Here is a 26,003-nt window from a genome sequence, read left to right on the forward strand (position 1 = left end):
AAGGAACCCTTGTGAACACGGGGAGAACATGAAAACTAAACAGAGAAATGCCAACTGACCCATCCGAGGCTTGAACCAGCGACCTTCTTGCTGAGGCGACAGCGCTATCAACTGCGCCATCGCACCACCGCAGTTACATTTTAAGCACAATTTTCTAGCCTCTCTAATAAATTAAGTACATTTGAAATATGGACTGCTGTTTTTGGTGCTTCACACCTTTTTGCTGGTCATTTTTGTTTCAAGAATAAGGTCCAAGATTTAGAATAAAAGTCACTTATAATGTTTTCTCTATTCATAAACAATACAGTAGCAAAAGATGACTTTTTTTTCATCAGACTGTATGTTTTCCTGCACCGCTGGGTGTTGGACTCATGAAAAAGAATAGTTTGCATTAGCCAAAACTTATTAGCTGAAGTCACACCGAAGTGAAGGCCAACAGAGGATTCCGCTTGGTCTTAAAGTTATTTTCAATGGCTTATTTTCACTATTCATTATGAACAAATTCTGTACCTTTGTCAGTGAGGGTGGGTCTTCTGACCCCACCCATCCCGGCTACAGGCCTGTTTAATGTCTGCTAAAGTGCACTTTACTCTAGTAAAATGCTTCCTCCATGCTTTTCCATTTTTGCTTGTCTACAACTTATCATTAACCAGAATCTTTGACTTTATTGTGTCCTACAGAGAGTTCATTCATCTGCCTTTAAAATGAGTGACACGGTGGCTCAGTGGTTAGCACAGTCACCTCACAGCAAGAAGGTCGCTGGCTTGAGTCCCGGCTCGGACAGTTGGCATATAGATTTAAAAGACATGCGCTATAGGTGAATTGAAAAAACTTAATTGGCCATTGTGCTTGAATGTCAGATTGTATGGATGTTTCCCAGTACTGGGTTGCAGCTCAAAGGGAATCTGTTGTGTAAAACATGCTGGATAAGTTGGTGGTTCATTCTGCTGTGGTGATCCCTGATGAATAAAGGGACTAAGCCGAAGGAATATAAACTAGCGATAATAAGGGGTGACCGAAGATTAAGAAATGATGATTCAATAGTAAATAATCATCCATCAATCAATCATTATCGACGGGGTCAAAGTGAAAGTTGCGGCTTCCTGCGCACGTTGACGCAACCTTGATGCTCGTGAGCGCAACGCCATTACGCATGGTCTCGTCGCCGACTCATGTTGGCTGCTCCGTCTGTCGGTTACATGAATGAAATCTCAGTTAAACATGTAAAATCTCTTGGACAATCTAAACTACCCGCTGCGGAAGAAACTACGATAAGAAGCCATTCTCGCATATCGAAACGACACCGGTTTAACGCATCTATCTGAAGTATTACGGATGCATTGGTTAAGTTACATCACTTGTCAGTATTTAGACATTTTATTAGCATATGTTATGAGATTTACTCCGGAGTAAGTTAAAGGCACAGAAGTGGCGAATGAGGAGCAGAGGCGCTGCTCGAGCAAACAGCTGAGAGGATTTTGAGTGAAATCGTCGTCAACATGATATCTCGTCAGGGTAAGGAGTTTCTGGTCAGGATCGCCGGTTACTGGAAGCCGCTTTTCAGAGGCAGATTTCTGATCGTCACCAATACGGTAAGCTGCGGGGGAATGCTGGCGGCGGGAGACCTCATCCAGCAGACCCGAGAGATCCGGAGGACACCCGGCCGAACACGTGACTGGTCGCGGACAGGTGACGACAACACGCATGATCTTTTAAAAACTTTTTGCGGTGTCTTAATAATTATATCAGCTCGTGTTTGTACACTTGGTGTCAACGCATGAAAAAAAGTTTGCTTTTACGTATTTGTAATGGTATCGCGTGAATGTCCTGTCATGAAAATAACGCGAGATTCAAGAACTCGCGTGGTGTTGCGACCCCTAGAGAGTGTGTTTTTTGTTGCAATTGTAGCATCCTTGTCGCCTGACGAGGGACGATAATATGTTATTGAAACACGAAACACGGAGCTGCTGCTGCTTCACGTCAGAATCTGTATATATATATATTTTTTATGAGTGCACATAACGGTATACTTTCACAACATTGTTACATATAACATATGTAAACATTTTCACAAATAATTTTACACCCCTGTTTATTTTTTCTCCCAATTTCTGTTTAACGGAAATATTTTTTCAAAACATTTCTAAACGTAATAGTTTCAATAACTCATTTCTAATAATGGATTTATTTTATCTTTGCCATGATGACAGTAAAACTATTTTATTAGATATTTATCAAGACACTTCTGTACAGCTTAAAGTGCCATTTAAAGGCTTGACTAGGTTAATTAGGTTAACTAGGCAGGTTATTGTATAATGATGGTTTGTTCTGTAGACAATGGGTAAAAATCTAGCTTTAAATGGGCTAATAATTTTAACCTTAAAATGTTTTTTAAAAAAAATAAAAAACATTATTATTTATACAAATTATTTATTCTAGCCGAAATAAAACAAATAAGACTTTCTCTAGAAGAAAAAATATTATCAGACATACTGTAAAAATGCCCAGTGCCCTTGTTAAACATCATTTGGAAAATATTTAAAGAAGAAAAAAAGTCATAGGGGGGCTAATAATTCTGACTTCAATTGTATATCACAAAATTTCAGAATATTTACATACAATTTTCCTGCACACTACTATTACACATTACTATACAGTCATAGAATTCTTCATAAACTATTCACAATTTAATTGTCATATAACATATACATAGTCATATAACGGACTACACACATGTTTCACTTTATATATAAACACCTTTACCCACTTTACATGACCTTTAAACATTGTAACCAACATGAGAGTTGTAATATCACTTTGTGACTTTGTATCTTGTAACTATACTTCTTTTATTAGCTGTTATGTGGATACATACCGTTTAAGTCAGAATTGTTAACCCCCCCTTTGAATTTTTAATATTTTCCAAATGATGTTTAACAGAGAAAGGACATTTTCACAGTATGTCTGATAATATTTTTTATTTTGGAGAAAGTCTTGTTTGTTTTATTTCGGCTAGAATAAAAGCAGTTTTTTTATTAAAGAAAAAAAAATTAAGGTCAAAATTATTAGCACTTTAAGCTATCTTTTTTTTCAATAGTCTACAGAACAAACCATCATTATACAATAATTGCCTAATTACCCTAACCTGCCTAGTTAACCTAATTAACCTAATTAAGCCTTTAAATGGCACTTTAAGCTGTATAGAAGTGTCTTGAAAAATATCTAGTCAAATATTATTTACTGTCATCATGGCAAAGAAAAAATAAACCAGTTATAAGAAATTAGTTATTAAAACTATTATGTTTAGAAATGTGTTGAAAAATCTCTCTGTTAAACAGAAATTGGGGAAAAATCAGAGGGGCTAATAATTCAGGGGGGCTAATAATTCTGACTTCAACTGTATATTATAAAATCACTCAACCGTTTCTTCCATTGATACAGTATAAAATACAAACTACTGATAAATAAATGCAGGGATCCACACAATTAATTTATGTTGTCCCAACACAAATCGTTTATGTTAACTTAAAACAATTAAGTTGTCCCAAAAACACACAAAAGTATTGTGTTGTTTCAACTCATTTTAAATAAGTAGTTCGAACAAACAGCAAATGTATTTTTTTGAATGTATCTTCAACATTTCAGATTAGAACTTTTTCATGTAATTAAATTTTTTTAATTTCACTCGAATCATGTATCTACCCATGGTAAACAAATAATACTTATTCTGGACTCTTAATTTTTCCCTGTGAATGAAGAACACATTATTGTAAAATTGTATATATATATATATATATATATATATATATATATATATATATATATATATATATATGTATAATGTGTGCGTGTGTGTGTGTGTGGTGAATGTATGACATTTTTATCATTAGATATTGATATTGTGCTTAAATACTGATTCAGTTATTGGTATATGTAGATGAATTTGGGTTACTGTATGTGTATTTATATTTATAAGTGTAAAACTTTATAATGAACATAAGTAAATTATACAAAAACTTTCTTTGACCTTTTTCTTATTGTTAATTAAAAAAAAAAAACACAAATAAAAAGCACATATATATTTTTTAATAATTAAATTCAAAATAACATTTCTCCAGAAACTTCCCAAAACAAATAGTTTATTGTTTTGTACAAACATTCCCAAAAACAGCAGGAGGAGTTTTTAAAGATATTTATTTGTGGAAAAGCTCTCAATATCATCAACAAATGTTATCATACTAAGAAAAGAAAATGATGGAATTATTAATATAAGATACATGTAATATAAGATAATAGCAAGCTTCATAAACTGTGCTTTTGTGTCCTGCAGGTTGTATGTTTGCTGTGGGATGCTCTATGGGCCCCTTCATGCACTATTGGTACCAGTGGCTCGACAAATACTTCATTGGCAATGGCATAAATAATGTCTGCAAGAAAGTGCTCGTTGATCAGCTGGTTGCGTCGCCAGCGTTGGGGGCCTGGTACTTTTTGGGTAACTATTTTCAGAGTTGATGACTGATTCATTTTTAAATACTTCGATTTAGGGCTGGGCCGATATTATATCAAATCTCAATGAAATTTGTCAATTACAGTGATAAGCTTTGGACTTTTATTTTACTCTATTTTGATCTAAGAGCCAATCACTCCACAGAAATGTGCAACAATGGGAGTCCAAAAGTGTGTTAATATTTCGACTGCCGAAAATTTATGTTATGTTATTTAATGGACCCTCTAATTTTTGTGGTGTCAGTCATTGTTGGGATGCTCTTTTAAATCTGGAAGCATTAACAACTTATATGCAAATATATATTTTTATCATTCAATATGAGAATTATATATCGCCCAGTCCTACTTAAAATTCATATTACACTTAATAAAAGTCTAATTTCAATCACACCTGCTTTTATTCAATTTTTTTTTATGAAGGTATGGGAATGATGGAGGGTCACACTTTCATTGAGGCTCAACAGGAATTTAGAGACAAATTTTGGGAGTTTTACAAGGTATGTTGCACTGATAATTATTTGTTCTATTCATTTAACCTCATAGCTGATCATGACACTTTTTCAAAACCTTTTATTTCAGGCCGATTGGTGTGTTTGGCCAGCAGCTCAGATGATAAATTTCTACTTCCTGCCACCCAAGTTTCGTGTCCTTTATGTGAATATAGTTACTCTGGGATGGGACACTTACCTCTCCTACCTCAAACACAGTAAGAAATGTTTGCATCTGTCACATAACACAAACTCTGAAGTAACTTAAAGGAACAATTTACCCAAAATGTCAGATTGCTGTTAATTTACATCTGAGATGGAAGCGTTTTTAATAGAAGAGCATTACATTTAAAAACTACAAATTAACAGCTACCATCATTTCTAAAGTAAACAGGCACATATAATCTTATGCAGGCAAAATTGATATCCGTGGCCAAGGTCTTAAGGCTCCAAACGACACAATTTCAGCAAAAAAATATTTTAAACGTATTCTAAAAGTAAAAAACTCATCATGGATAGTGAATAAATTAACAGTAAATAAAAATGTGGGTGAACAATTCTTTTAATAGGATAGTCTTGGTGAAAACATGTTTATTTAAAGGCACAGTATGTAATTTTCACCACTAGAGGGCGTGTGTTCACAACTAATTAAAGCATAGTTTGATGACATTGTGACTGAAGCTGCCTTTCCGCTGCACATGAGTCACAAATGACAAGCAACAGACTGGAAATCGTTCATTTCCAATGAAGAGTAGTCTGGGAGCTGCGTGGAGTTCCGATCATCTCTAAATGTGGAAAATTCGGATCCAACTTAAGCTGCAGATCCGTTAGATTATAACTTCTGCTACTAGACTGTATGCGACCGGCTGACTGTATGTGATGTATTCCAGTGTTTTCCAAGCAGATCCATGCACGCGAGTTGAGAAATAGTAGTTTTGTTGTTATTTTTTTAATCATAAAAAAGTTTATATATTAAAAAAAAACATTTTTATTAATTAATGAGTAATAATAAAAAAAAAAAATGTTGTCTCCACATTCCCAATTTTTAGCAGTCTATGACTTTCTAGTATTCATTCATTCATTCATTCAACCATGGTGAACGTATGGAGAATAATGGCTCTTGCTTTGCATTCCTTTATTTCGGACACCAAGAGAATCCAGCTTCTCTCCCATGTTGCATGACAAAACTGATAGTTCTGTGCGACTGCCACAAGCGGGCTTATTCCAACAGTCATGTGTGAATGTCCTGTGCAGTGGAAAGGCGGCTTGAGTGTGGAATCATGGGAGTTGTCATCTTTTTTACCTCCTATGGGACTCCTGCAGAAATCATGTTTATGAATGAGCTAAGTTTTCAAGATGAGAGTGCTAAAACATTTCCTGATGAGCATGACGGGGCACAAAAGCAGCAGAGCTTTTATTAAGCCAGTCTAGCTCTTCTGGCTTTTCTGGTCAAGCAGCTCTGTTTCATCATGCTAAATACATTTTATGGTTCTGTTATAATGCTGCTCTAATTCAACAGTCAAAAAAAATGGAAATGGTGTTAGTATGATGGCAGAGGACACAGCTCATATGGTAAAATAGCTTATTCTTCAAAACATTTTGGAATAATTTGTGTATATAACTTAGCAAAATAGTTAGACTGGATGTTCTAGTGAAGTGATTCTCAACCACGTTCCTGAAAGACCACCAGCTCTGCACATTTTCCGTTGCTGCGTCCCAATTCACATACTATTCATCCTAAATAGTATTTGAAAATAGAATTAGTATGTCCCAAATCATAGTATGTTGAAAAGAATATGCCAAAGGTTCCCGGATGGTTCACCATTTCCAGTAAAAAAGTTTAAGTGTAGAACCGTTGATACTCTAATCCCTGCCTTTGCCCACAGTACATTGCGTGTTGGATGTGATTTCGATTAGAACTACAAACGTGGTTGAAAAATGTAAATAAACTACAAGCATGATGAACGTGCGAGACCAACCGTCAAGTAAGAGGCTTCGGTAAAGTTGTTCGAATGACTTAATTAATATCTAGCCCACTGGAAAATATTTCGTATAATAAGTCGCGTTTTCTGTATTATATTTCATCTGAAACAACAATACTGAACTTATATAAAGACGTGTTTGGACATTAACGTCTGAATTAGATTTCTCTGCATTAAAGACTCTATAATCATCGTTGCAATAGCTTAGTGGTTCGCACGCTGACAAATGGTGCAGTAGCAAGCAGGGCGTCCCGAGTTCAAATCCCAGCTCAAGTACATTTCCAAACTCTACCCCTCTCTCCCTCCCACTTCGCTTCCTGTCCTATCTAATACTGTCCTATGTTATAAAGGCAAAAAGGCCAAAAATAAATCTTAAAAAAAAGACTCTATAATGGCAGATTAAACTGCTGCTGCTGCTTCTACATGGTGGGCCATTTATATGGATACACCTTAATAAAATAGAAATTGTTGGTTATATCAACGTCCTGTTTGTGGCACATTAGTATATGTGAGGGAGTTAAACTTTTCAAGATGGGTGGCCATGACTGTGGCCATTTTGAATTCGGCCATCTTGGATCCAGCTTTTGTTTTTTTAATAGGAAGAGGGTCATTTGACACATCAAACTTATTGGAAAATTCTCAAGAAAAACAATGGTGTGCTTGGTTTTAACGTAACTTTTTATTCTTTCATGAGTTATTTACAAGTTTCTGACCACTTATAAAATGTGTTCAGTATGCTGCTCATTGTGTTGGATTGTCAATGCAACCCTCTTCTCCCACTCTTCACACACTGATAGCTGCACCGCAGGAGAAATGCCAGCACAGGCTTCCAGTATCTGTAGTTTCAGGTGCTGCACATCTTCTATCTTCACACCATAGACAACAAAGATAGTGGGGCCATTCTTCATCAATAGAAACCTCAAGGCCACTGGATATTTGAAATTGCTGCATGATGATGTGTTTCCTCTTTATGCACTGAAGCTGGCACGTTCTCTGAGTTTTTCCAGAAAGATGGTGCACCACTACATTATGGGTGTCAGGTCCGAGCATTCCTAGATGAACATTTTCCTGAAAAGTGGATTGGTCATCGTGGGCTAGTTGAATGGCCCCCAAGGTCTCCTGATCTGACCCCCTTAGAATTTTATCTTTGGGGTCATCTGAAGACAATTGTCTATGGTGTGAAGATACAAGATGTGCAGCACCTGAAACTAGGGATGGAAGTATGTACTGGCATTTCTCCTGCGGTGTTGCTATCAGTGTGTGAAGAGTGGGAGAAGAGGGTTGCATCGACAATCTAACACAATGGGCAGCACATTGAATACATTTTATAAGTGGTCAAAATCTTGTAAATAACTCATGAAAGAATAACGTTAAAATTAAGCACACCGTTGTTTTTCTTGTGAAATTCCCAATGAGTTTGATGTGTCAAATGACCCTTTTCCTATTGAAAAAAAAAAAAAAAGTTGGATCCAAGATGGCCGACTTCAAAATGGCCACCATGGTCACCACCCATCTTGAAAAGTTTGTCCCCTCACATATTCTAATGTGCCACATTACAATATCATTATTATCACCAACATTTTATTAAGGTGCATCCATATAAATGGCCCATAACAACTCATAAGTAAGCACAATAACAATCTGTTAACAAAAAAGTAGTTTGTCCTAAAGCTTGTGCTCTTCTGTTACACACTTAAAAGTGTATATTTTTCCTTTACGAAAAAAGTACATACTTTTAGTTGCGTAAAATCTGATTGAGATCTTCAGCTCATTAGCAGAGACTGAAAGACCTGTAATGGGTGCGATAGACAAAGGAGACATCCAAAACATGCAGTGTTGGTGGTCCTCCAGGAACGTGGTTGAGAAACACTGTTCTAGTGGATTTCAGGATATCAAATTTGTTTTAATGTAACAATCTTACATTTTAACTCCTGGCGAGTTTAAACTAAAAAGTAAGACTCTCTCCCTGGTTGAATGCTATATTGTGACAGCTGATTATTGACATTTGTGTTTTTTCCAGGAGACACAGTAGAGGTCACAGAAGAAGCTGACGGAACTGCCTGAAGATGTCTGACCAGCATTAAACACACACATTTAAATAAATGTTATTCTGGAGACTGTTAATCGACAGCTTACTGTCTGTAAATTTCTTATAACAGATTAAACCCTGTAAATATTGGTAGATTGCACATTTTGCTTTATATTTGTTTTTAAATTATACAGTGTATTGAAACATTTTAAAACAAATGTAATTGTCCAAAATCTGTGTATTTGTGACATACGCTGGCAATTTTTAAAAAAATAAATCATTCTGTTTACTTTATATACACATGATTTTATAGTAGAGCGTTTTTTAGTTCCTTTACTATAAATACTGATGTTTTCAGTTTGGTCAAGCATGTTTATAATCAAAATAATGCCAAAATTATTTTCCTATATATATTTGAGAAATGCTTTATGTAACATAAATGACATAGACAGTAATCTTACTATTGATTGTTGCTATTATGATGTTCAAGAATTGCCTTTACATGCAAATTTTTACCTAGTAATATAATTTTTTGATGATCAATGTATCTAGTGCTTTTGAATTTTGACTACCTGGATTTGTTTATTTAATGGAAGAAAATAAACATTTTTTCGTGCGTGTGAGGAATATTACCATATATTTTCTGTCAGATTGAAATGTAGCATAACTTCAACTTTGAGTTGGAATTGCAAATATGGAAAAGCATTTTTCTCTCTCTCATCACAGTGTCCATCTTTCAGTAGTGGATGATATTCTTTGGCGGCACGTGAGATTTGTTAAACCAGCTGAGTGAGATTGACGGGACACCATTTTACTGGATAGGGGCTTGCAAACTGATAAAACACAGGTGTTCTGACAGCAAGTTCACACAATCCTTTTAGTTTTGAGCTATAAAGGTTACTTGCCACGAGCCTGGACACAAGCTTTTTTGAATCTGAATCTCTCTGACAGAAGAAATGCTTCAAAATTAGGACTTATTACCACTTTTATTTTTTTTAAGAAATACACAATATTGCTTACTAGATCATCAGTTTTGGTGGTAAGTGTTAGTTTTTTTGAACATTTGGATAATTTGATTAATATAGATTTTCATGATTTGTCTCTATTTTTTAACTGGATGAGGATAAGTATAATGTTCAGGTGTTTTTTCCTGTTAAATGTATTTGTTTTGAGCATATTGTGTTTAAACTTTCATCTTTTATCAATTAGTCATGACGTTTTTATGTTACCTTAACTCAAAGGGTTAAAATCAGTTAATTTTTACTTATTTATTTAAGGTTATTCAATATTTAGCTTAATGTTTTGGGTCAATTTAATGTAACTATTTAAAATGTCTTATAGGGTAAATAAAAAAAAAAAGTTTAAAGGCAGCAACTAATAGCAACAGTGTGTTTCTAGAGTCGACCCATTTCAACAATATGAAGAGAAGTTCATCTCTGAAGTCTTTCTGGACACCAGAGGTGGGTCATATCAGTTCATCAGTTGTCTTTACTGATTTGATTCTTGATGGTTTGGTTTAGAGTCACTGTGACTGTGCAGAACACTCTTGCAACAAAGATTCTTGGTATCAGTTAATCCATGATAATCATTTAAAGAGAGAGAGAGTTTAGCCAAAAATTACATTCATTCACTATTTACTCTCCCTCAAGTTATTTCAGACTTTTATGATTTTCTTTCTTCTGTTGAAAGCTAGTGTATATATTTTAAAGAAAGCTGAAAAACTAACCATTCCATAGAAGGAAAAACGTATATACTGTATATGAAGGTCAGTGGTTAAATTTAGCTTTCCCAGATGTTTTGTGTAGAAAAAAACTAAAGGTTTGTAACAGGTCCTGGGGGAGTAAATAATTTCAAATCTTTAATTTTTGGGTTAACTATCCAATCATTACACTCTTAAAAATGTTCTTGTTCCCTATTAGAAATATTTTGGACTCATCCAAACAAATGTTACTTTGTCAAGCTCACGATCAAATGTACTTGCATTGTGTTCAATAATTGGTGAAAGACTTGTAAAACTGATCCTCCAAGCTATGCTCACTGAGTCATCTGATGCAGTGTATTCAAATAGGAAAGTTTAGGTATGCTATAATACTGAACAATTGCACCGTATCAGGCAACTTTTTTTTCTGTCAGATAAAAAAACCGCTAAAAAGAATGTGATAAGATGATTAAAAAACTTTGGTGTGGCAAATTTTCCAAGCTGCATCCAGTTATTGTGATTTATTTTAAAATTGAGATCAATGAGAAAAAATATGTATGTCTATAAAGGTTTCTTTTTTCTTACCTTATAATTTTTTATGATTATTGCTGTATTTTATGTTTATAATTTATTTACACTAAAAAAATAATGGTTCATTATTGCGGTAAACCCTCATTTTGCAACTTTTAAAGGTTTAGTTACCATCAGCAATTGAAGTGCATTATATTTAAAAAATGCCATCTTTGGTTACTTTTGACATGTTTTTGCCAAAGGAAAATGTTACATTTTAATTGTTTGTAACTTGTAACCAAGGTTACAGGGGGGGTTGACGGTTTGACCCTCCTAATCAATACTTGATGCCTGATGAAGATCGTCAAAACAAGATCAGCCCTTTAATGAGAAAATATTATTTACTCTAATCTGTATTTAAATAACAATATTAATAATTCAATATTAGATAATATAAATATACATTTGACCACCCCTATAACGGCTCATATTATTGTCATCGCGCTCAAAAGTCTAGGCGGAAAGACATTTTGTCGTCGAGCGAGACGGGCAGACCTACGTTAACGTAGAGCAACGATAGACGCAGTAAGTGTTCACAAGTAACTTTCCTAATAAAATAGGTCTTTGTATCTACATATATCCTAAAAGTAATGTAAAATTAGAAGCATAGTTTGTTATTTTAACACCTGCTGCTCGCACATTAGTTATGCACGGAAAATAAATAGTAAAATAAAAGTGCAGTCTTTCACGGGCACCCGTTTTATTGGTCAGGAATGCAAATTTGTCCCTGTTTTAAAAGATTATATTATATAACCACACTGTTTGTAATTGGGCCTAACGTTACCCGGTTTTTTCCCGGGATTTTCACGCCATCATAGTGTGGATGTTATGGGCCTGGTTGGATCTTCAATATTTTCAAGTCACATTGTTAACTGATATGGTAATTACGGTGAATTCATTAGATTACAATAGGTATTATTTGGTGATTACGTCAATAATTAATCTTCTGTGCTGTTATAGTCAAAGACTTCGAACTGATGAGCATTATTTACCAACTGTTTTTAATTCAGAGAGAATGGGAAACTGTGCACCTGCACGCGACCAAACAGCTGCACAGTCACCGGGCGGTGAAGAGGACGTTTTCGGGGATCCTGCAACTGCCCCGTCTGCCCCGCAGGCTCTCGGCCTATGGAGAATACAGCAGCACAACCGGGAAAGCCACCTTCTGCATCGGCCTTCCGAATGGCCTGGAGAGCGACACTCCACATGGGTCAAGGTAAGCTGCTGCTGGTGCTTAAAATGGCATATGATCTGAACACTTAACTTAGGTAGACAGTTTTAAGGTTTTGAATTTCGGCTAGTGACGGAGTGCATTGCACAGTTAGTGAAAGAATGAGGAATATCTTGTTTTATCGTTTGTTGTTGTAAACAGGTGCATGTAGAGTTGGCGATGCACTTTCCACTAACACAGATTTTAGTCGATAACCTCATATAAACGCTCGTCATTAATTTGTTTTCAAAATAGGGGCATCACGTCAGCAACATTTGACTCAGTGCTATAGCTTTCTGGCTTGTCCTGCTGAAAAAAAGCTTAAAACCAGCCTAAGCTGGTTGGCTAGTTTTAGGCAGTTGACCAGATAAATTTTTTAAAAGGGTTTTGGCTATTTCCAGGCATTTCCAGCCCGACCAGCATAAACTTGGCTGGATATATATATATATACACACACACACACACACACACACACAGTTAAAGTCATTATTTAGCTCCCCTTTGAATTTTATTTTTTAAAATATTTTCCAAATGATGTTTAACAAGGCTAGGACATTTTCACAGTATGCCTGATAATATTTTTTTTCTTCTGGAGGAAGTCTTATTTGTTTTATGTAGGCTAAAATAAAAGCAGTTTTTTAAAAGCCATTTTAAGGTCAACATTTAGCCCTCTTAAACAATACTTTTTTCAATAGTCTACAGAACAAACCTGCCTAATAATTACCCCAACCTGCCTAGTTAACCTAATTAACCTAGTTAAGCCTTTAAATGTCACTTTAAGCTGTATAGAAGTGTCTTGAAAAATATCTAGTCAAACATTATTTACTATCATCATGGCAAAATTAATCAGTTATTAGACATGAGTTATAAGAACTATTATGATTACAAATGTGTTGAAAGAATCTTCTCTCCATTAAACAGAAATTAGGGGAAAAAAATAAACTGCGGGGGTAATAATTAAGGGGGGCCAATCATGACTTCAACTGTATATACATAAATGTGATAACTATAGCAATTTTAGCTATAGAGACACCAGAGGGCGCTATTGGTCAGAACAGAAAATAAATAAATAACTAAAACCTTGGACAACCCTGCAGAAAAAAATCAATTGAAACCATCACAAAAGTACTAATGGTTTCCGCTACAAATACTATTAAAAACACTACAAACCACCATTTTGAATCATTAAAACCACTACATTTGAATGTTTTCTTGTGTGTTCTGGCCCATACTGTATTACATCAGAAGTGAATTTAACATCCCATCAACGGAAGGCAACATATTACCAGTAGTTATCCAGAGGGGCCATTATCATTTCAATTTAAACCAATACAATTCCCATAACCATATACTATGAAATCATTACACATTTTATAATGGTTTCCTTTTTTTTTTTTTAGCAGGGATGAAAAGTCAGAAGAAAAAGTCATAAACAGAGTCAGCAAATGGATAGTTATGCATTATGAATCTTTTTAATGATTTACCAAAATTACTTTTCACATAACCTTTATGTCAGTTGGTATCATAAAATCAGCATATTCTTAATCCACCTGGTTATCGTTCGTTTTTTAATTTGCAATATAATTCAAATATATTGAGCAGCAAAATATAGAATTTGTCCTAAAACAAAACTATATATATATATATGTATATATACACACACACACACACATTTTATTGAAACTCGATTTGTTTTAGACATATACAGAGGGTTGACCCTAAGAGCCTTTCTCACAACTAGCATCTCTTTACTAAAGCATTATTCTTGTAGTCTTTGCAACAAAATCCAGGGGTCATCAAATCACTGTGGTTTCAAGAGAAACCCCATGTAAAATAATAAATAAATAATGAATAAAATAGAAAACAAATATTACATAAACCAGAAATTATATTAAAATAGATGATTTAAAGGAAACAAAGAAATAAAAAGTTATATTCAAGTAATAATTTAGGATGATATAAAATGACAATAATATGATATAATAATGATATAATAACATACAAACATTATTAAATAAAACTCAGATTCAATACATTGATAAAACAAATGCATGTTATATTAAAGTGCATACTTAAAATTGTATTGAAGTAAGACAGAAAATAACTGGATAGATATATTGATAGAACTTAATTGAATGCTGCGCTGCCTAATATGTATTTGGGTATTTTTGTATTATTTATTTATATATATTTTGTGATTTTTTTTTTCTTCTAATGAGCAGAAAGTTAAAAAGAACAGTAAGCTGTCATCCTTGCAGCCAAGTGTTTTAACCTTTTACTTAATAATTGCTAAAAGAAATATACTATTAAAATGAGAAACCATTCTCCGCCCAACTACTTTCATTGGATGCAGTTTATTCAAATAGAGAAAATTAGATACAGTGCTGAACATAATTGAGTGCACCCCATTTTAAAAATGAGTATTTTTATCAATTTCTCAGTGAATATAGGCAATATATTTTAGTGCATTTAAACAACACAGATTTAATAAACAGATATATTTATTAAATATTAAATTAGTCACCAAACATATTTAGAAACTGAAAGACAATACAATTAAATTCAAGCAAAATATTGCAAACAAAAATTACAACCTATAAAATTTCAACTAAATTTTCAATTTATTTTGCTTCTCTTGATTTTTCCTCTTTTTAAAATTTGTTTTTAATATTTTTTTATAACATACATTTTTGTGTACTAGTTTTTGGACCGTTATTGTAAGTTATTTTGTAGGATTAGCTCTAGATTTGGCGTCAGTACTGACTAGGCTTGGGCGGTATTCAAATTTTGATACCATCAAACCTCCTCCCTATTTTTCCTCGGTATCTGGTATTACCGTGCTAAAAAAAAAAAAATTATGACGTGAGCCTCAGACAGCATCACCAAACTGTTGGCTTGTGCCTAAACCATTCAGAAACTGAATACCTTATATGCAACCTTAGGTTCGCTATCACCTGTTTGTCTTGTTCGTATCAGAGATCTGCACAGGATGCTCTCTCTCATTCACGCACACACACACACACACACACACACAGATAGCACCATGCTCTGCGCAGGACGCTCTCTCTCATTCCCACACACACACACACAGAGAGAGACAGCACCAAGCGATGCACAGCACCATGCTCTGCGCAGGACGCTCTCTCTCATTCACAAACACACATAAACGGCATCCACGTGGATGCACGCATGCTCGCTCTGGAGCAATATTGTTAGACCGCGCGCCCGCTCCCTTTCAAATTACACCAGAGTTACCGACCGCTCCCGTGATTTATTCGGAAATTTATTCCCGCACCGCAAGATATCTGGTCGGGTCCCGTGGCTCCCACGGTACAGCAGCGGGAATGCAGACTTCTAGTTCGTATTTACACGTCTCCTTTCTCGTTCGGTCGGAAATACTGCCAAACTGCAGGTATCTAACATTTAACATTAACGGCTTACTTGGGTGACATTTGTTAATTTTTATTGTTATTTATTTATTTTATTTTAAGGAAAAAGTTTTTTGTTGTTTACTTTTTTATTTTTCTCTGAATATGGTTCAGAGAGTAAGGAATGTGTTTAATTACCACCCAATATTTTTTCTTCAATATTGTGAAATTAATGTATTATGGTTTTTCTTTTTCTCACTTGTAATGACTTTCTGATTGAGAATTGCCGTTTTAAAGAGTTAAACTAAAAAGAACAGTAAATATTTTTTAAATAATTAATGTCTGTCAATTTTGATCAGTTTATTTAAAACCCCAAAATGTGATAGTGTAAATTGTTTCGTAATAAAAAATTCCCACTTTAAGTAAATGTACTTATTAACATGAGCTAATAAGGAACAACACTTGTACAGAAGTTATTAATCATAGTTGAGCATTTACTTATGCATTATTTTAAAATCCAAATTCTTGCTTGTTGACATTAGTTAATGAAGTGAGTAAAAATGAGCAACTTTAGTTCCATTAACACTAACAAAGGTAAATAATGCTGTAATGTATTGTACATTATTTGTTCAGGTTAGTAAATGCAATAATTAATATGAACTAAAACAGCCTTGTTGTAAAATGTTTGCTAAAAAACAAGCAAGCTTTATAAAAGATACTTTTAAAAAGGCAATTTGGTGTCATTGTAATCAAGTATCCAAAACCTTTTGTCAGGGGCCACTGTATTGCGTATTGTTTTTGCGTACACAACTCATCCGGCAGTCAAAGGATCACAGAGAACCTTTTCCCCTCTGATAATCAAAGCCCATGGGGCCCGTGATAGAGGGGCATCGTGACATGAGCCATGCTCTCTGTCTGACTTTATCTGACTTTGCTTTTTATAGTCAGCACTTTCATGTGACTTCTCCTGGTAAACCTAGAGCATGTGAAAGGCATACGCATTTCTTGGAGGAAATCTGAATGCGCCGAACGGCTTTCTGGTGCGTTAGCTTTCTAGCTCGCCAAGGGACTTGAACAGGAAGTCATTATAGACCAGTAAACACTGGCCCTCGCACACTAAATAGTCTTAATGCGGAGGTGGGGCCACATTACAGAGCTCTATCATGAAGTCCTCTCATTGTAAATCACACTGCCATATTTAGTCTGTTGGAGGGAAGTCTTCCAAGTTATGTAAACAAAACGAGAGATGTTCCAGTGCTATGATGGCTGGCTCCATTAAAGTGCGTGTGATCTCTGAAGCAAGGCTGGATTTCTCAGCTCTAGTCGAGGGTGAGGGATGTGGACTGTGGTTTTTGTGTGAGTGAGCTCTTTCTACCAATTGGGAAGACAGTGAAGCTCTGTTGCGATGAGTGAGAGTGCAGAAGAAGAGAGACCTCCGAGGCCCTCACATCTCAAACTCAAGGGAAACTCTCCCACCGGCTCCCCCAAAATGTCTCCGCGCAGTTCGCCTCGCAACTCTCCCCTACTCTTCCGGAGGCTGATGATGAACCGCAGCATTGCTTTGCAGAGACGCTTCACTTTGGCTCACACTCCCAGGTAGGATCTGAATCCTTCTGAATTGTTTGTTATTTGCTTCTTACCGGGAGGCTTGTCTTCCAAAACACACACACACACACACTTGACTTCACAGGAGTCTTGTGGCACAGGCTTCTACGTAACGACACATCACAAGGCAAATTTTGTGGCTGCTTGAGACATTCATCCCCCTTGTCCGAAGTTTGTATTGATGCTAACACTTCTAGCTACTATTATAATCACTATAATCAAGGAGGTGGTTTGTCTGCTGTGTGGAAGCTTTAAAAGATGTCTTTGTTTGCGAGCAAGTCTTGACCTGAGGTATTTATTGTCAGCCTATCTCAGCAGTGATCAGATGAACTGCTTTTTTGCACGTAGTTATATTGGTTTTGTGTCTTATGCCCGACAAAGTCCAACATGGTTATAATTCAGTATAAATGAGCTCTTTACTACCTGAGAGACAAGCTTCTTTTGGGATTCTTTTGGGTGTTTGCATGTATTTAAATTTACACAGTGCATTGGTGTGGATTGAGGGATCCTGTTTATAACATGTTTGCTTTTGTATGCAAGTCAGCCACTTTCAGACAATACTTGTTAGATTGTCATTGTGGTTTGTAACTTCTGCAATTTGAAGCCTTTCTGGCTTGTCGGTTTATTCCCTCCTTTTTTCTCTCAATTTTTTTATTTTTTAATTACTGGTCAAAGTTTGGGCTTGGTAAGACTGTTTAATGTTTAGTTAAGTTTTATATGCTCAACAGGGCTGCTTTTGTTAGATCAAAAATCTAAATCTAATTCATGTTGTATTTAAAAAAATATTCCTATATAAAACAACATTTGTTTTTGAATATATTTATTATATATTTGTCAATAATTTGATCCTTCAAATCAGTTTTTATACAATATTCTCTGATTTGGTGGTAAAGTGGTAATTAAATTTATTTTAGTAAAATGTGAATGCCACAAAAAGATATCTTCTGTATTTTTTTTTTTATCTTCAATGTTTTTTATTCTCAAACTTCTGAAAGTAAGTTGAATGATTCATTAATTGCCTCTTTTTTTTAATTGACATTAATGAAACAAGTCTAAATCCAGCCCTTTTGGAAGTCATTGCCAAAATATATCTCTAATGCCTGTGGCTTTGACATGTTACAGCCTCTGTTTTGAGCTGTTTCTGTGTCTGTTAAACCTCCAAGATTTGAGGAAGTCAAGGCCTGACAACACTGTAAACATCCCCGGCCATACACGCACACGCAATAAATGTTGAGAAATCGTCAGCAGAGCTCAGAGGAGGTGTTACACTTGAAAACCGTGAAATAGACATTACTTCAAATATTTATCAACCGATTACAGTTTTCAAGTGTTTTTGCCAAGAGGTAACCAGTCAACTCAGAACTTGTTTATCAGAGAATAAATCTGCAGAGAACGGTTTCAGTTGAAATGTTTAAACACAGGTCACCATGTTCATATCAGCTGATGGAAGTGGAAAGACTAAACCTGTCATTCGTCATAGTAGATTATGAGCACAAAAAATATCTTCGGACACCTCTGTGACGACTCTGTGACGTCCTTTTAAAAAAACAACTCAACGTACAATACTGTACATCCAGAAGCAAAAAATAAGCGTTCTGTTTAGTTTCACTGGAGTGATTCTGCAAATTTACAGTTCGTATTCTGTTTATTGTTTAGATGTGTTCATATTATACAAATAATTTGCAGGTCATAATTCAGTATGGGTCTGTATGTGCTCAAATCAAAATCTTTATGCCCCTCTCTTGCTAACTTTTCCATCTTTTTGACCTGTATGCAAGCACCAACTACTGGCAGAACATCCAATATGGGTTTATTCAATTCATGTTTATTTCTATAGCGCTTTTACAATGTAGATTGTGTCAAAGCAGCTTAACATAGAAGTCCTATTAAATTGAAACTGTCAGTCCAGTTTTTCAGTTCAGTTTAGTTCAGTTCAGTGTGGTTTAAATTTAACTGCTGAAAGTCTTAACACTGAAAAGCAAATCCATTGATGCACAGCTCCACTAGTTCCAAACCAAGCAAGACAGTGGCTACATTTGTTTGTAAGCGGCCTGAGACCACCTCTGTCAAGTTGTGTATTGTGCATTAGAGTATGTTTGTTGTATTCCCAGCCCAGAAGATCTGCACCATAAGTGGAAACAAACTTGAGTTTGATTCAGTCAAACCAAACAAGACAGGTGTGAATACACCCTAATGTACCATTCACACAGTATGCATCTTTGTGTCTAATTATGTGAGATGCAGCATTCAGGAATCATTTTGTGTGATTAAAGCATCTTTGTTTATAGTTGTGTACTATGCAGCTGTAGCATTTTTAGCGGATTATAGTAGTTAATGCTATAAAAACACAAAGTGTAGCACTTGCTGCTTGAAGCACAGTTGAACTACAACTGTGCTTTGCAAATCTTCTTTGCAAATCTTTACTTTTAGACATGATTATGCACATTAAAGGTGCTGTAGGTGATTGTCTTTTTTGTTGTGGTGGTTGAAATTTCAACTGAAACTAGGGCTGCAACAATATATTAATTAAATCGATAAAAATCGATTACTAAAAGCAATGGCAACGAATTTCATAATCTATTTGTCATGTAGCGCAACACGAATGCAGAGCAGAGTGATTGCACTTTGCCTCTCCTTACATACAGGACAAAAAATAAAAAGAGCGGTGGTAAGGTTAGAGGAAAGATACATGGCGAAGACGGAGAAATCTGTGCGACCCTAGTCATCTAAGGTGTGGGACCATTTCTCACTAATTACACAAAAAAGTGTGTTAACAGCCAAATATGCAAAAGTGATGACAGGAGCACCACAGCAATTATCAAGCACCTGAAACGCAAACATGTTGCTGTCTTTGATGAGAAGGAAGGGAGTTCAACAGCAGGGTTCTGTTTTGAAGTGAGGGATGTAATGTCCCTGGTGCGGGTGTTTACTTGTGAGCTTTGACTGAGCTTTGTCGCATTGACTGGCGCTGAGCCAGAGAAAGACGTGTCGTATTATCACAATTATGCAGTGTTTTTAACCACCCAATGCTAATTTTATGTTTTAGACATATAAATACACATAAGGACTAGTAAAAAAAAACATTTTAGAGTTTGTAAAACAACAAGAAAGTCTATGAAAGTCTAACAATGATTCAAATATAGTTTGCCGATGTGTACTGTATTATTCATATCAGATACACGTAGTGAAAGTAACCATAAAGTTCAATCTATTCTTCTCCCAGCTGTCCAGCCACTTGCTTGCATGCATTTTGAGAGTAACTGTTGAATATATTTTGTATTAAAATGGAAAAGCATAACAAAAGGGATACATCTGTATTATAGCGATATTGTGGCTGCGGTGTGTCACGTGACAAACATGACGCGTAGCCTAAGAAAAATTAAAGGTGAGCATTCTAATATAATGATCGCCTAACAAAACTCACTCCTGAGGCCAAATAGAATCTTTTAAACTCACCAGTGAAATGGTCAATAGCAGAAATAAGGCAACGGTTGTATAGTTACTAGGGATGTCTCGATACAACATTTTAACTTCGAATACGATACCGATATTGCAGCCATCAGTCCGATACGATACCTATATAAATCCGATATCAGAACAAATTATGAATACTTTATTTTTTTACCTATTTTGTTGAGTCGAATGTATGAACGGCTAGATCAAAGTCAGCAACACTAAGTATGAAAAAAACAACCAGTTTATTAACTATTGGTTGCATAAATGTGAACCATTTACATCAGAATATATAAAATGAATTAAAGAATAAATATTAAGACCCTGAAAAATATCTTAATTGAATAAACAAAAATACATGTTTAAAGTGCAAAATGCTAATTAAAGGTCACTTCAGTTGTTCATTTTTTACCATTAGCAAATGGTAGAAACAGCTGAGAGCAGGAACATAAGAAAAAAATATTGTTAATTGAACAACTGCTAAAGGTTCAGTGTCCAAAATTTCAATTTCACACACAGCTTTTGGATAAACTTTTGATCCAGTTGAGCTGAAAAATAGCTTTCACACTGGGCAGCAGAAATAATTTATTGTTAAGTTGATAAAAATGTGCAGTACGGTTAGTACAAACATTTACATGATCAGAGCTATTTCATCTGTGTTTGTATCATAAGAAGATTATGGCTGTATCAATGTTCCCAAACATTATTAATTTTATAATAATATATATTGTACATATTATATTTAACATTAGAATACTTGCAGAGGCTAGATTGAAACAAACCTTTTCCCCACAGCACTTGAAATAATGTGACTTTTAAGAATAATTTTATTTATCAAAATTCATTATATTTGCATATTTGCACAGATTCCACCCTACATCCCACATGGGAAAATTAGACAATATAAATAAAGAGAACTGCAAACTGATGTGCAAAGCTGACACTTTGACACTGTTTATCAGAGCACTTTATCTTTCTGGGCTTTTTAAAGAAGAGTTAAACATGGTAATGTCTCTAATTAATTTTCCTTCTGCCCCAAAAGTAATACCATTCTTTCTTTTAAACTGTAATGGCCCTCAGCAACAGAATGATTTCTTATTCTTATTTAACAGACAGAACAACAAAAATGTTTAGCATTTTACATGACACTGTTCCTTTCAGAGTGTTCAAGTAAAAAAATGAAATAAAGAATAATAAATTCACTATTTCACTCCTATTATCCATGTGCACGACTGACAGGTCAAATGTGCTCCCTCTCTAATCTTGGTGCTGCTGAGAGATTGAGATTGAAAGTTTGCGTATAAAATATTGAAGAAACACAGCTAAAGAAAGCAGAATCCGGGACATGTTCGGCGATTTAAATCTTGGCTGAATGCAATTTTTAAGTCCCAAATAGAGGACATGTCCAGGAAAAAGATAATGTATTGTAGGCTTTTTTCCCGCGTGTCTTTGCGTTCTTCTCAAAGCTAAAGTCAGAGCAGGTGTCCAGCGCGTCTCTGTGGGTCTGCTGCAGCGGAGTCTGTGGCGGAGACTTTTCTCACACACACAGAACCGGACCGCTGAGGTAAAGTCTTATGTGTGGGAAGCGCTGGTGATGAATTGGGTATCACACTGGATGAACCACGATATGCCATGACCGAATTGAGGCTCGCACGATGTGTGCTATGTCGCCATTCTGTGCCTTATGTTGCCTAGCAGCCTTATGCAAAAAAAAAAAGTAAATAAACCAGTAACGTTAGAGAAGTGCCGTTGTTGCTAGCGTCACAATAGATTTCTATCGTAATACACCATAACTTAGTGTGAAGAGCATGTTAAATCTTAGAGACTTTGCTAGCAAGCAGTGTTGTGATCACGTGAGCTTTGCATGCTGGCTCTGGACGCTGCTGGATAGAATAGCTGTAACGGAGTTTAGAGAGTATCGGACTGCTTAATACGGGAGATTTTTTTAACGCAGTCCAATATAGGTTTTTGGACTTATATCGGACTAATTTCCGATATTAATATCGGATCGGGATATCCCTAATAGTTACTTTGCATTGCAAGACTAAAGACACGCTTTTATTCACTTGCCTTTTTTGAATCATTCATTTTTCAGTTTGTTGTCATTTATAGGCAAGAAAAATGGCATGAGAAAATTAAGTGATATTTAAAACTTCTGTTCCAAATTATATCTCATTACGATTATTCATCTTACCACATTGGCAATTAATTTAGCTGGTTTTCAGAAAACAAGACATAATTTCTTATGCTATTTCATGTGTCTAGTATTTATCTTGATTAAAAATTTTGTTTTAGATATTTCAAAGCGTGTGAGAGAGTGAGACCTGCGATCCTTGCATGCATGAAATATTGCTACACAACTAAAAATGTGCTAGATATAACAGATTCATTTGGAATTGTAATATTATAAAGTACTATAAATAGGACTGCACGATTCTGGCAAAAATGTAAATCACAATTTTCTTTGCTTAATCAAGATCACGATTTTCTCGTGATTCTGTAAATGTAAAATCAAGGTTAATTTAATTAGCCTATTATTATTGTTCATTCTCAAACATATAGTAAAACAACAATAATAGTATTAGACCTATATGTAGGTCTATTGTTGCTTGAAGTGCTAAATTTTGTATAGTCATTATGGTGCTCTTGAACAGACTTTCAACATGTCCTGTTTGTTAATTCACAGTAAAATGATGACATCAGAATATAACTATTCATAATTATAAAGTTGACTTATTATGTTTAAGACATGTGCTTTTTATTTGTCATTGACAGCATTATTAGATCATTTGTTTTCACTGGTAAAATGAGACATTTTTTCCTTCTTGCATTATATTTAACATTGTAGGCTAGAGTAGTTATACTGACACATAGGGTTGTAACGGTATGAATTTTTTACGGTATGATAATCGTCTAAAACAATACCACGGTTTGACGGTTTCGCGGTATACGGTATGTTACAAATGTTACAAAATAATAGAACAGTGAAGCAAATTTGACTTTTTCCAAATAATATATTTTCAGTTACTATAAACAACACCACTTACAATGAACAAATAAAAAAATAAGAAAATAATAAATAATGTGTCCAAATAAAGTCCAAATAAACATGGTGCAAATCCTCAGTAAAAAAATAGATATAAATATTTACTATACTATAAATAGTTACATAACGAAACTATATTCAATATGGACCATCCTTAGGTTTTATGTGCCAGCATGGATATGGTTGTCTGTGGATATGGATTTGGACAGCTGCACCTTCATTTGCGTCTTTTGAAAACAGCAAGAGCAGCAGTTCGTCTTTGCTGTGTCACTGTTTTGTCATGTTTCTGTGCTGCTGTGCATGCAAAAGTACTTAGTATGAGAATTATTTCATGCAAAACTTTTTTTTTTGCGTTTTATTTAGCCGCGCATAATTGTATGCCTATCTCTCATTACGTGTTGTTCAAAAAGCTCACTGTTGGTCCATAAACAAAAGCGAAACCTATGCTTATTGGTTGTGATATAGCGAGTTTGAACCAATCTGGGCATGAAGGAGGGACAATGCATCAATGTATCATGTCTGGTTTGTCCGGAGACACAGTGACGAGCGTTTCTTTGTCAAATCAGCATTGTCAAATTTTGATGACGTAACCGCACTGATTCCGGAGCCTCTGAAATTCCGCGAATGTTGTGTGATACAGCACTGGAAAGCTGAGATTCTCTTCTTTATGCCAATCTTTGAATTGTATGAATCGGATCAGTGGATCAAAAGTTATTAAACATTTAAGAGCAATACTTATTTTTAGCTGCGGGCGGCTGTCTCGGTCTTTAAGGGTTAAAACCGTTGATATGCAATTGTTCATGGTATGATAATCGTGCACTTTCAAATCGTGGTAGACCGTCATACCGGTATATTGTTACAACCCTACTGACACAGTAAATAATTTATATAATTTATTTTTATGCACAACACTTGTTAATCTCACTGTTTTCGCTATGAAAGAAAAAAAAACATCAAATGCTTGTCGTAATCATAGCTCTAAAATGCAATATGATCGTTTAAATGATGTGCGCACAGGTTCCACTTTTACTTCTGAGTGCGGCTCATGGCTGCTTTCACTGTGAGAAAAAAAAACATACATGCAAATCAGATCTTCCGCACAGCCCTCAAACGATTACTCTGTGCAACAAACTGAACGTTATTTACAACTTCATTACCTGTTATTCACAGCCTATGCTGGTTGTGTTCACTAAAGTAACAAACAGAAACAAACAGTGCGTCAGCTCACGTGTGATTTTGCGGCCGCGAATATATCATTATATGAAGACACTCATGACATTTCTGGGTGAATTATCCCTTATAAATACAGTATGATACTTTTAACGTCATTTGAAGTTGTCAATGTTGCTGTGAAGACTTGTGCGACTGCTTTGCTTCTCTCCTAACCTTGAAAATATAATTTGCTGAATTGTAGAAAAAGCATAATTAAGATTGTGTATAGGAATCGAGATCGAGATTCTAATCGAGATCGTGATCTTTTTTCGATTAATCGTGCAGCCCTAACTATAAAGTTTTCTAAATTGCGAATGACATGATCTAGTGGATTGTCCACTGTTATCTTTACAGTATGCATTCATGTTTCTGGAGGCGTGGCTTTGGACAGAAGGAGAGGGACTGTGTTTTCAAAGCTATTATGCTAACGGATGGCATTTCGGCTGGTCACCTACTGTACCTTTTAATAAAGAGACATGGTAATACATGCCTGTCAGTCAGTATCAGTGGGTGGGGAAAACTGTATCTTAAACAACTTCCAAAAGTTGATTTTTCATCATAGGTGCCCTTTATTTCCCATAGTAAAAGTCTAAAATAACTATAGACAGATGAATGATTCCTGTATTCATGTGTCTACACCAGAACTATTCAATTAGTTTGGCATAGGGGCCAGTTCATGAAAAGCATCTCAAATGAAGGGCCGGAGAGATATGACTTGCTATATGAGTGATGACACAACTACATATCAGAGCCCATATGATGTATTTGTGCTCATAAAGAGACCTACGTTGGCTTTTTCTACATTATAATGTTAATATATTGTATTTTAAAACAA

The 26,003-nt window shown here is 35.2% G+C and overlaps 2 protein-coding genes and 1 long non-coding RNA gene across 14 annotated transcripts in view; 2 read left to right on the forward strand and 1 right to left on the reverse strand.

Annotated features, from left to right (window-relative positions):
- The first annotated feature begins 1,146 nt into the window (after nucleotides 1–1,146).
- On the forward strand, nucleotides 1,147–9,628 carry mpv17l2 (MPV17 mitochondrial inner membrane protein like 2). The gene is given in 5 exon segments (NM_001002567.1): nucleotides 1,147–1,689; nucleotides 4,331–4,492; nucleotides 4,927–5,003; nucleotides 5,086–5,212; nucleotides 8,997–9,628. Coding segments are annotated over 5 exon segments (600 nt in total). The 5' UTR covers nucleotides 1,147–1,499; the 3' UTR covers nucleotides 9,041–9,628.
- Nucleotides 9,629–11,523: 1,895 nt separating this feature from the next.
- The window catches only part of pde4ca (phosphodiesterase 4C, cAMP-specific a), a 91,877-nt gene continuing 77,397 nt past the window's right edge, over nucleotides 11,524–26,003 (forward strand). For 3 of the 12 annotated variants that reach the window (XM_087240855.1, XM_087240857.1, XM_087240866.1), the window contains exons 1-2: nucleotides 11,524–11,799; nucleotides 12,285–12,490. In XM_087240855.1, the coding sequence (XP_087096981.1) occupies nucleotides 12,403–12,490 (88 nt within the window). In that variant the 5' untranslated portion in view covers nucleotides 11,524–11,799; nucleotides 12,285–12,402. Of the gene's footprint in view, nucleotides 12,155–12,284; nucleotides 12,491–16,723; nucleotides 17,449–26,003 lie in introns of those variants that run through there. The other 9 variants (XM_087240854.1, XM_087240850.1, XM_087240859.1 and 6 more) reach the window with 6 other exon arrangements.
- Nucleotides 17,270–25,031, reverse strand: LOC147846359 (uncharacterized). Its single transcript, XR_015478503.1, has 3 exons — nucleotides 24,825–25,031; nucleotides 23,352–23,773; nucleotides 17,270–23,234 (listed from the first exon to the last, which is right to left on the reverse strand). It is a non-coding gene; the product is annotated as an uncharacterized LOC147846359 (long non-coding RNA).

This window comes from Danio rerio, chromosome 2 (assembly GCF_052040795.2).
Source record: "Danio rerio strain M-AB ecotype USA chromosome 2, GRCz13ab, whole genome shotgun sequence".
In the NCBI taxonomy this organism is placed as follows: domain Eukaryota; kingdom Metazoa; phylum Chordata; class Actinopteri; order Cypriniformes; family Danionidae; genus Danio; species Danio rerio.